The following is a 12,055-nucleotide window of genomic DNA, read 5'->3' on the forward strand; positions in this document are numbered from 1 at the left end:
TTTGTTCAGCAAAACTCCCTAGGACCTTACCATTAAGTGTATAAGTCCTGCTAAGATTTGCTTTCCCAAACTGCAGCACCTCACATTTATCTAAATTAAACTCCATCTGCCACTTCTCAGCCCAGCTGGTCAAAATCCCGTTGTAATCTGAGGTAGCCCCTCTTCGCTGTCCACTACACCCTCCAATTGTGGTGTTATCCGCAAACTTACTTACTGTACCTCTCATGCTCGCATCCAAATCATTTATGTAAAATGACAAAAGGTCGCGGACCCAGCACCGATCCTTGTGGCACACCACTGGTCACAGGCCTCCAGTCTGGAAAAACAACCCTCCACCACCACCACCCTCTGTCTTCTACCTTTGAGCCAGTTCTATATCCAAACGGCTAGTTCTTCCTACACACAGTGCTCCAGACGTGGTCTCACCAACGCACCTGCATTACTGAAGCATAACCTCCTTACTCTTGCATTCAATGCCACTCACAATAAACCGTCACATCTTATTAGTTGGCCTGACTGCTTGCTGTGGCTGCACTGACCTGCGAGCGTGCACTCGGATACCCAGATCCCACTGCATCTCCGAGCTCTGCTCCCTCTCACCATTTAGATAGTGTGTCTTTCTTTTAAAAGACAAGATTCTCTCTGCTGAAGTGGACGTGGACCGCCTGACATTTTTCAGTCCAACGTAGACGCTGGAGCTAAGAAGCAGACAGCACGAAAGAGAGCCAACGTCTGGCACAGCATGTGTCAGGAAACTTTAAGCTGGAAGGTTGATGCAAAGATGGATGCTCAACTGAATTACAACATTCACTCAATTGCTCTGGTAGAGGGTGGGGAGTGTTTCACCATGTACCACCTTGCCTACCAGTTCATTCACTTGTTAACACTGAAGAACACACACACGCATGCAACCAGGACCAAAGAAAAGACAAAACCTGTGCTTTTATAGCATCTCACACAAGCTCAGGAGGTTTCCAATGCACTTCATAGTCACCAAGTGCAATGCAGCAACTGTTATAAAGCAGGGGAATGCAGCAGCCAATTTGCGCACCGCAAGCTCCCACACACACAGCGGTGTGATAACAGCCTGTCGAGGTATAAACTGTGGCCTGAACACCAGGGAGGCCTTCAAAAGAGGACAAGGGGATATTCTTGCGCCTGCCCTAGACTGCAGCCGTTGCAAGCATTTTGCTTTCCACCTGAGAGATGGCTTTTCCGACCTTGCAGCATTGCTTCCGCATTCTAGTGGGACAGGTGTCTTGCTTGCGTGCAAGGGCGAATTTAGAAAGTTGGTTTGGCCAGTGGGGAGGGGGGTTCAGGGCTAGCTCAGTTGGTCGGATGGTTGGTTTACAGAGCAACATCAACAGCATGTCAATTCCTGCCGCATCGGAGGTTACCATCGAGGTCTCGCCTTCACAATCTCACCCCCTTGCCTGAGGCATGGTGACCCTCAGGTTAAACCCACCACCGATCGTGTCTCTCTCTCTCTCTCTCTCTCTTTAAGGAGACAGCAGCCTTGAGATTCCTCTGGGACTATGGCGATTTACCTTTGGAAGGGGATGAGAGTTTTAATGAGCTGTTTATACATCTTCAGCATGTCCCCTCTCAGTCTCCTCTGCTCCAAGGAAAACAACCCCATTCTATCCCATCTCTCCATCTGAAACTCTCCAGCCCAGGCAAACATCTCCTTTGCACCTTCTCCAGTGCAATCCCTTCCCTCCTCTAATCTGGACTCTCCAACAACACCAGTAGCCTAACCAATGCTTTACACATTACTACAGGCCAGTCACCCACCATCACCACCCCTTGGTGGGTAATTTCTGAAGAAGCAGTGACTCTTTGGAAACCAGTACTCTGACGAGTTGGAGTTACAGGGAGAGGCTGGGACTTTTTCCACTGGAGCATTAAGATACTGGAGGGGTGACCTCATACAGGTCAATAAAATGAGAAGAGGCATAGACAAGGTAGATAGCTGCAGCTTTTCCCCAGGGCAGGGGAGTTTTAAAGGTGAGAGGGGAAAGATACAGAAGGGTCTAGAGAGGCAATTTTTTCATAGAGTAGCGAGTGTCCAGAACAGGCTGACAGAAATAGTGGCGCGAGCGAGTACAATTTCGTCATTTAAGAGACATTTAGACAGGTATGTGGATAGAGTAGGGATGGAGGGATGTGGACCAAATGCAGGCAAATGGAACTAGATTAATTGTGAAAACTGGGCAGCATGGGCAAGATGGGCTTGTTTCAATGCTGTAGACCCCTATGGGTCACCCTCCATGGCAAACTCTGATCTCGTGCGAAGTTTTGAGAAAGCTGTTCATGTGTATGTGACACCATTTTACTTTACATGAACAAAAACTCCCTTACAGTGCTGAAGGTTTCTGTTAAAGTGGCTGTACGATCACAGGCAGGAGGAAGACAGTAATGTATTCGGGTCTGGTAATCCAGGGAGCCAGGCTAATGGCCTGGGGATATGGTTTGAAACCTTAGCATGGCAGCAAGAGGGATGGGGGAGGCAACGGCCTCCTGGTATCATCACTTGACTATTAATCCAGAGACTTGGAAAATTGGAGGTGTAGTGGACAGCGAAGGAGGTTACCTCAGAGTACAATGGGACCTTGATCAAATGGGCCAATGGGTCAAGGAATGGCAGATGGAGTTTAATTTTGATAAATGTGAGGTGCTGCAATTTGGAAAGGCAAATTGAGGTAGAATTTATACACTTAATGATAAGGTTCTGAGGAGTGTTGCCGAACAAAGAGACCTTGGAGTGCAGGTTCACAGTTCCTTGCAAGTGGAGTCCCAGGTAGATAGGATAGTGAAAGAGGCGTTTGGTATGCTTGCCTTCATTGGTCAGAATATTGAGTACAGGAGTTGGGAGGTCATGTTGCGGCTATACAGGCCACTTTTGGAATATTGTGTCAATTCTAGTCTCCCTGCTATAAGAAGGATGTTATGAAACTTGAAAGGGTTCAGAAAAGATTTTACGAGGATGTTGCCAGGGTTAGAGGGTTTGAGCTATAGGGAGAGACTGAATAGGCTGGGGCTGTTTTCCCTGGACCATCAGAGGCTCATGGGTGACTTTAAAGAGGTTTATAAAATCATGAGGGGCATATATAGGGTGAATAGCCAAAGTCTTTTCCCAAGGGTGGGGAGAGTCCAAAACTAGAGGACAAGAGGAGAAAGAATTAAAGGGACCTAAGGGGTAACTCTTTCATGCAGAGGTGATGCGTGCTTGGAATGAGTTGCCAAAGGAGGAGGAGGTGGCAGCTGGTACAATTACAGCATTTAAAAGGCATCTAGATGGATATATAAATAGGAAATGTTTAGAGGAATATGGGCCAAGTGCTGGCAAATGGGACTAGATTAATTTAGGATATTTGGTCAACATGAACGACTTGACCTGTTTCCATGCTGGACAGCACTATGACTCAATGTTCTGGGGACCCGGGTCCAAAACCTTCCACAGCAGATGGTGGAATCTGAATTCAATACAAAAACATCGATTCTCATGCTCCTCGGATGCTGCCTGACCTGCTGTGCTTTTCCAGAACTATACTCCAGACTCTCACTCCTCCTCCACTGCCAGTCCCCACCTCTGTCCTTACCTGTCAGTCAACTCACTCTCTATCCTTAAACGTTCTTAACCGTCTCTCTCCTCACCCCCTTGTTTTACATGGGCTCACTCCCCATCCCCACCCACTCTTTCCTGGCTCCCTCCCACTTCTGAACACTCACAATTACACCACAAATGAAGTGCCAACAGGTATCTGAACTACTGAAACTTCTGAAAGCCCGCCCAAACCGTTAGATTGGAGGCAGAGCAAGGCAGCAACCCCAGCTTACAACAGCTCTTCACACGCACAGCATCAAGGCACAGAACTTACTCTCCGACTTTCTGAAGGTCTCCGCCTCTCCCCGTGTAGAGCGTCAGACATCCTTTCCAAATTGAGGCATACCTGCAAAAACGCAATAAGATTTTCTTTCACCACCAGAGGGCTCTGAATGACTTGTGCTGACAGCACAGGGGAGGGGAGATCACAGCTAAACTACAACGGAGGCACTGTTCTTTCACCTTTGAGGTGAGACTGAAAGGAGGGAATAAAGCAATAGTGGAAATCTGAAACAAAAACAAAAATTATTGGAGAAACTCAGCAAGTCTGGGACATCTGAGGATAGAAAGCAGAGCTAACGTTTCAAGCCCAGTGACTCTTCTTAATAACTTTGCTTTAAAGGAAGGAATCCTACTTCAGACAGAGTGAACAATATCGTGGAATATTCAAGTATTATTGCACAAGCAAAAAAAAACCCCTGGGAGCACTCAAGAAACAACTTGATGTAACAACAGAGGAGGGGGAAGTGACACTGATCAACTAAGGTTAAACACTCAAATATCAAAAACTTCTAAAGTACATAGTCACTTTTGCTCTGCAGTGGCAAAGGTCATCAAGCAAAGACACTTCCACTTTAAGGAGTAAGAGAACTAGTACCAACAGACAAATGTTCTCATTCTGCACACCAGTCAATTCATGTGCCATTTCATAGAGCAACCACTGTTCACAGATATTCCCAGAGGGGATTTTAGTAACATGGAGGGTTGGGGAAGCTGGGATTGTTCTCCTCAGGGTGAAGGTGGTCAAGGACACGTAGTTTTCAGGATTGCGACAGGTTAAAATGAGATAGACTTAAAAAAGAAAAGCTGTTCTCATTGTCTGATGATAGAAGGACTGAGGGGCACAGATTTAAGAATTCAGGCAAGAGATTTAGTTTTTATTTGTTGTAAGGGGTCCATGACGAAGAAATTATTTACATAGCGAGTAGCAATGACCAGAAAGTTACTGCCCAAGAGTGGGTGGAAGTGGAGGCAATGGATGAATCAAAATGGAAAAAATAAATTTGCAGGAACAATGGCGTAAAAGTTGTGAAAGGAGGTAGAGGTAGTGGGACAGGACGGAGACGGAATAGATCGTCTTACTGAGATCCAGCATCAATTCGATGGGCTGAATAGCTTTATATTTGACACCAGAATCATGGAGAAAGGAGGAGTTCAGAGTTGTTCCATCACACACTAGACAAAACAAATAAATTGTTCTTGACTCAAAATATTCAATCCTTACTGTGTGCCACACTGTAGAAAGGAGATGACTGCACTAGAGAGAGTACATTGGAGATGCACCAGGATGGGGCTGATATCCCTACAGCAGAGAATGGAGAAAAAAAATGCAGATAGCTGCAACATAAAGGGTCGTGGGATACTTGTGCATGTAACACAGAAAGCTAGCACACAGGGTGCAGCAGATAATCAGTAAGACTAATGGAATATTCGCCCTTATTTCAAGGCGGTTGGAATATAAGAATACAGATGGCTTACTGCAACTCTACAAAGTGCTGCTGAGACAACATCTGGAATACAGTGATCAGCTTTGATGCTCTTATTTAAAGCAAAGATATCATTTCATTGGCACTCCTTGTCACAGTTGTGAGAGAAGAATCCTTGTGTATCAGGTTGTAAGTTTGCTCGCTGAGCTGATAAGCTTGTTCTCAGACGCTTCATCACCGTGCTAGGTAACATCATCGGTGTGCCTCTGTTGAAGCGCTGGTGTACTGTCCTGCTTTCTATTTGTGTGTCTTGGTCTGTTGTGGCAGGTGAGATCATTTCCAGTTCTTTTTCTAGGAGGTTGGTAAATGGGGTCCAAATCCATGTGTTTGTTGACAGAGTTCTGCTTTGAATGTCAGGCCTCTAGGAATTCCCATGCGTGTCTTTGTTTAGCCTGTCCCAGGATGGATGTATTGTCCCAGTTGAACTGGTGTCCCTCGTTGTTTGTGTGTCAGGTTCCTAGTGATAGTTGGTCATGTCTTTTGGTGGCTAGTTGGTGCAAGTGTATCCTGGTGGCTAGTTTCCTGCCTGTCTGTCCGATGTAATGTTTGTTGCAGTCCATGCAGGGTATTTTGAACATGACGTCCGTTCTGCTGGCTATTGGTAGGGGGCCCTTTAGATTCATCAGGAGTTGTTTGTGTGTTGGTAGGTTTGTGATGCCAAGGGGCCAGAGTCATCTGATTGTCATCTCTGAGATGTCTTTAAAGTATGGCAGGTTGGCTAGAGTCCCTGGGAATGTTGTGTCTTCTTGTTTAGGTTTGTTGTGCAAGAATCGGCGGACTGCGCTTATCAGGTACCCGTTGTTATTGAATATGTTGTATAGGTGTTTTTCTTCAGCATCTCGTACTTCCTGGGTGCTGAAGTATGTTGTGGCTTATCTAAATAATGTCCTGATGCAGCTTTGTTAGAGGTTGTTGGGAGGATTGCTGCTATAGTTGAGTATCTGGTCTGTGTGTGTTGCTTTCCTACAGACATTGGTAGGCAGCTCTCCATTGGCTTTTCGTTCTACTGTGACATCTAGGAAGGGGAGTCTGTTGTTCTCTTCCTCATTGGTGAACTTCATACCAGTAAGGATGTTGTTTATGTGTTTGTGTTTCTTCTAATTTGTTGTGTTTCGTGATGACAAATGGTGTCATGCACATAGCGGACCCAAAGCTTGAGCTGGATCGTGAGGAGGGCTGCTTGTTCCAACCACTACATAACTGCTTCTGCCAAGAGTCCTGATATTGGTGATCCCATGGGTGTGCCATTGATTTGTTCATAGGTCTTGTCATTGAACGTGAAGTGTGTTGAGGGGCACAGGTCTACTAGCTTGAGGATGCTGTCCTTGCTAATGGAGTTGGTGCTGTCTGGTGTGTGTGCCCTTGGTTTGTCTAGTACTGAGATCAGTGTTTCTTTGACCAAAATGATGTTTATTGATGTGAATAGGGCTGTCACGTCAAAGGAAACCATGACCTTGTTGTCCTCTACCTTGGTGTCTTTCATGATGTTCAGGAATTCCTGGGTGGAGTGGATGGAGTGGCTCGAGTCTTCTACTGGGTATTTCAGTTTGCGTTGAAGTTCCTTTGCGAGTCTGCATGATGGTGTGCCGGGAAGTGAGACTATGGCTCGGAGGGGGGCCCCTGGTTTGTGTACCTTTGGTAATCTGTAGAAAGGTGTGTTGGATCCTTCAGGTTTCATTCTTTAGAGGACTGTTTTGTTAATTTCACCTGTCTTGTGGAGTTTCTTCAGTTCTGCTGTAATACAGCTTTCTAGCAGTGGAGTCAGGTCCATCGCAACCTGTTGGTAGGTGTTGGTATCTGTGAGCAGTGGGTTTGTTTTTTCAATGTATTGTGCTCTGTTCAGGATGATGGTCATGCACCTTTTGTCTGTCAGTACTGTCTTTTCTAAGTACTTCCAAAGCTTTCCTTTGTGTTGAGGGTGTTCCTTCTTTCTTTCTGCTTAGTGTTGGCGCTACTGTCTGTCTGATGGCTTGCTGGATTTCTTCAGTAAGTCCGTTTTCTTTCAGGGTACGACCAGACTACTCCGGCCCCTTATCGTCATGGTAGCTCACAAACCTACCAACACACCGAAACAACTCTTGATGAATCTAAAAGGACCCCCTACCAAAAACCAGCAGAACAAATGTCATTTACAAAATACCCTGCATGGACTGCAACACTACATTGGACAGACAGGCAGGAAACTAGCCACCAGGATACACGAGCACCAACTAGCCACCAAAAGACATGACCAACTATCACTAGGAACCTGACACGCAAATGACGAGGGACACCAGTTCAACTGGGACAATCCACCCATCCTGGAACAGGCTAAACAAAGATACACACGGGAATTCCTAGAGGCCTGGCATTCAAACTGGAACTCCGTCAATAAACACGGATTTGGACCCCATTTACCAACCTCTCAGAGAAAGAACAGGAAGTGAGATCACCTACCAAGAGACCAAGACACACAAATAGAAAGCGGACAATACACCAGTGCTTCAACAGAGGCACACTGATGATGTTAAAAGGAGAAAGTGAGGACTGCAGATGCTGGAGATCAGAGCTGAAAATGTGTTGCTGAAGAAGGGCTCATGCCCAAAACGTCAATTCTCCTGCTCCTTGGATGCTGCCTGACTCACTGACGATGTTACCTAGCACAGTGATCAAATGTCTGAGAACAAATCTTCCAGCTCAGCGAGCAAACTTACAATCTGAACCACAACCTGAGCTACAAATCTTCACAAAGATCGCAATCCTTGTGTACATTGAAGACTGAGATAGATGGAATTGTATCAGTTGGGGAATCGAGGACTAGGGCAGGTAAGTGGATGTGAGGAATGTCAGGCTAGACACAATCCTATTGAATGTGAAGGACGCTCGAGGAGCCGAAAAGCCTACTCTTGATCTTATTTCTTATAAGCTGAGAAAGCTGACGGTATTGGGTTTCTTGAGCTGTACAAAATTATGAGGGACGTAGATAGGAAGAACCTCTTCCCCTTAAGTAGAAGGGTCAATAAGCAGAGGGCACTGTTTAAAGGTAAGGAGCAAAACATTTTATAAAGGAATTTGTTTTAACCTAGATGATGGTGGGTATCTGGAACTCTGCTTGAAAGAGTGGAATTATCAGAGCATTCAAGTATTTAGATGATCATGAAATACCATACCATACCATACAAGGCTACAGGCCAAGTGCTGGAACATGGGTCTGGAATAGATAGGTGCCTGACGACCGGCATGGACACGATGGACCCCTTTCTATGCTGTATGACTCTATGATGCTCATAGCTTCCTTGAAGGCTTGACCCCAAGCACGGCAGAAATCCACATGGATCAAAAAATTCTTCGATCTGTCCTTATTCATCTTAGGTGATGTAGAGGGTACTACACCTAACTTCAGAATGCCTGGATTAGAGAGGATGTAGTGACGTTGATTGGGGATCCCTGTAACCGATGAATCCTGGATGTTGGTTGAGGATAGGAATACACTGCCTATTGAGCTGTTGCAGGCATTCTAGGCAATAGTCTGGACTCAGTGCAAATAATAGTCATAACACCATCACAACAATGCTCACCACTATCTCAGAACAACCAGGAATCTGCAGTAAATGCAGCCTTGCATCTATCCCCCAGATGCAGACAACAGATAAAAACTGGATGCAAGTGAGCGAGAAAGGGGTCTCTTAGTCAAGGAAAAGGGGGTAAAACTTGCAGTACTTAACAAGAGTTCACATTCAAAAAGGGTAGTAGCATCTTCCAAACCTGCTATCTCTATCATCTAGAAGGACAAGGGCAGCAGGGACATGGGAACACCATCACCTGTAAGTTCCCCTCCAAGACACAGATCACTCTGACTTGGAAACACATTGCCATTTCTTCAGAGTCACTGGGTCAAAATGCTGGAATTTCCTCCTTAACAGCATTGTATGGCTCTGCCTACATGCCAGGGTGGCAGTGGTTCAAGAAAGCAGCTCACCACCACCTTCTCAAGGGCAATGATGAATGGGCAATAAATGCTGCATGTGACCAGCTAGTGACCCCCATGTCCTGTTAATTAGTTTTAAAAATTGTTTGCCGCACATTTATCAGGCATTTGTAAAACAAAGTGAGGTACCCTCTGGTTAATCGGATGATATCTCCAGCCTGAATCAGACTTCCCACATCATCCCACACCGATATATTGATGCTGCCGGTTTTATCTGCCACCTTACACGTCCTGACTTCATGCCCGTCTTTTGTTTTGGTCACTCGTCCTACAGAACAAGAAATACAGTGACAGATGATTTAACATTTTCACAAGCACCAAAACAAAATGCTGGGAATGTCTTCTGCCTCCAAAACTCCATGCATTGTTTTTGCATCATTCTTACGAAGAGTGGAAGCAGGAGACTTCCATCCCTGCTCAAAATGAAAATAACAGGTATTTGGACAAAAACAAATTTTGGCTCACCCACAGGCAAATTAGTGTAAAAGCCCAAAGTGATTCACCAACACAATGAAAAGAAGGGAATCTACTACCTTTACTAAGTTATATGCACACATAATTTCAGTGCAAAACTGTGTAGTTGACCTTAAATGCTTTCTCAAAGCAACAAGGGACATAAAATTCCCAGTCTCAACTGGTGGCATGCGCCAAGTTTGTTAATCTTAGCAACCCTACCATCACTCTACTGTAAAGTCCATTTAGGAGAAGCAGGATTGGATTTGACTGCGATACCTTTTGACGAAAGGGAAGGAAACGTAATATCTCATTCGCAGAACTTACCTATTTCCAGGACAATGAACAGGAGGTTCAGGTTTTTCAAACCAGCTTTGATATCCTTGACGTAAGTGTCGTTTGACATGTTCTCTCCCACAACAGGACCTGAATTCTTTGGGAGCTACAAATTTCAGGCAGCAAGTTGGAAGGATCAAGCCCAGACGAACACATTCAGCTCACTGGAGTGCGTTTTACTGGGCCAGGAGCAAATCTTCCTTCCTGCAAAATCAATGCAGTGACGCCTCCTCGGGAACACTTCACAAACTGACGGACGCCTCAGTAATGTTGCTCGAGCTCCCTCCCCAACGTTCGCGAGAGCACGATCGGCCAGCCCGCTCTTTCCCGTCGCCCCGGAAACCAGTGCTGACAGGCAGCAGCCTTGGCCAATCAACAACCGCTCGTCGCCTGTACCGCCCACAACTCAACTGGGTTCCAATAGGCCCTAAGCAGGTGTCCAATAGGCGGGACACCTGCTTAGGGCCTTCGTGTCCAGGAGTGATTCCGGAAAGGCCCGCATTAAAGGGACAAGTTTTTGAACAATTCATTCACGGGATACTGGCGTCGCTGGCATTTGTTGCTCTGTTACGTTAGGGCAGTCTCAATCAAAGGTTAGGAATCGGAAAGCTTTCCTAATTAGATCTGGAGTCAGGCAGGGCTACCCATTATCTCTTGCCTTGTTTGTGTTTGCTGAGTCCATCTGGAAGGAATTCATTCCTGATAAAGGGCTTTTGCCCAAAACGTCGGTTTTCCTGCTCCTCGGATGCTGTGCTTTTCCAGTACCACACTAATCTTGACCCCGTCCAGAAGGATTTGAGTCTGACTGAGAATGGAGTCCTGCAGATCAAAGACTCCATGTACATGGACGATGTTGCCATTTTCTGCTCAGATCTGCTGCCAGTCCACAGACTCATGAGCATCTGTGACCATTTCGAACTGGCCTCGGGAGACAAGAGCAAGGCCATGTTCGTTACGAACTGGACCGACTGAACCTTTTATCTCCTTCCTTGTCAGGACAGATTACCTGAAGGTGCTGGGTTTGTGGTTTGGAAGGGCCAGGTGGTGTGCAAATACTTGGGAGGAAAGCATCTCCAAGGTGAGGTACTGCTCCCTCTCCATTGTGGGTAAAAACCTGGACATTAGGTGAGACGGCCTTACTGTCTGTGTTACTGTACCTGGTACAGGTCTGGCTCATTCCCCAAACCTGTAGCCTTAGCAGTCACCTGAGCCATCTTGCACTTCATCTGGTGGTCAAAGATGGACCATGTCCACAGAGACACCATGTACAAAACTCTGGATAAGGGGAGGAAGGAGGTACCCTCTTCCTAATGATCACCTTTGTATGTGGCTTCATCCAGCTGTGCGTAGACCCTCGGTATGCAAACATCAAGTGTCATTACATACTGAGGTTCTACCTGTCCCTGGTGTTGTGAAGGATGGGTCTGGCCTCAGCACTGCGGAACACGCCAAGTAGTTGGATCATTATGTATCACCTGTCCCTTGTGGAAAAGTTTGCAAAGAGAAACATGGTGGACCTGAATTGCTGTGCTCTTCCAGCACCACTGATCCAGAATCTGGTTTCCAGCATCTGCAGTTATTGTTTTTACCACATATCCATCAGTCAGTGGACAACACGCAGCATCCTTGAGACCCTGTGGAAAAAGAAAAGGGTGGATCCTGTCACGTGGTTTCCTGAGCAGACTTCCAAAGTCATTTGGCAGAATGCCTCCTCACCAGAACTTTCCAATAAGCACCAAGACACTGCTTGGCATGTGGTGAGAAGGGCACTGCCTGTCATATCCTTCATGTACACCGGTCTCTGGGCACGACCACACACTGCCCTCAATGTGGTTGTGGGGGGGTAAGAGACTGACACGGTGGTGTTCCCCCTACATCTGCTGCCTCCTGCCTCCTCCCCCCCCCCCCCCAGCCTCAGTCAGAGTT

At 46.2% G+C, this 12,055-nt stretch overlaps 1 protein-coding gene across 1 annotated transcript in view; it reads right to left on the reverse strand.

The window, feature by feature from the left end:
- Positions 1–10,461, reverse strand: part of nabp2 (nucleic acid binding protein 2) — a 17,953-nt gene extending 7,492 nt beyond the window's left edge. The window contains exons 1-3 of the mRNA XM_043681722.1: positions 10,121–10,461; positions 9,470–9,608; positions 3,882–3,953 (exon numbers count right to left, since the gene is read on the reverse strand). Coding sequence (XP_043537657.1) covers positions 3,882–3,953; positions 9,470–9,608; positions 10,121–10,199 — 290 coding nt within the window. The 5' untranslated portion in view covers positions 10,200–10,461. The remainder of the gene's footprint in view (positions 1–3,881; positions 3,954–9,469; positions 9,609–10,120) is intronic.
- Between the last annotated feature and the right edge of the window lie 1,594 nt (positions 10,462–12,055).

Source organism: Chiloscyllium plagiosum, chromosome 42, assembly GCF_004010195.1.
Source record: "Chiloscyllium plagiosum isolate BGI_BamShark_2017 chromosome 42, ASM401019v2, whole genome shotgun sequence".
NCBI lineage: Eukaryota > Metazoa > Chordata > Chondrichthyes > Orectolobiformes > Hemiscylliidae > Chiloscyllium > Chiloscyllium plagiosum.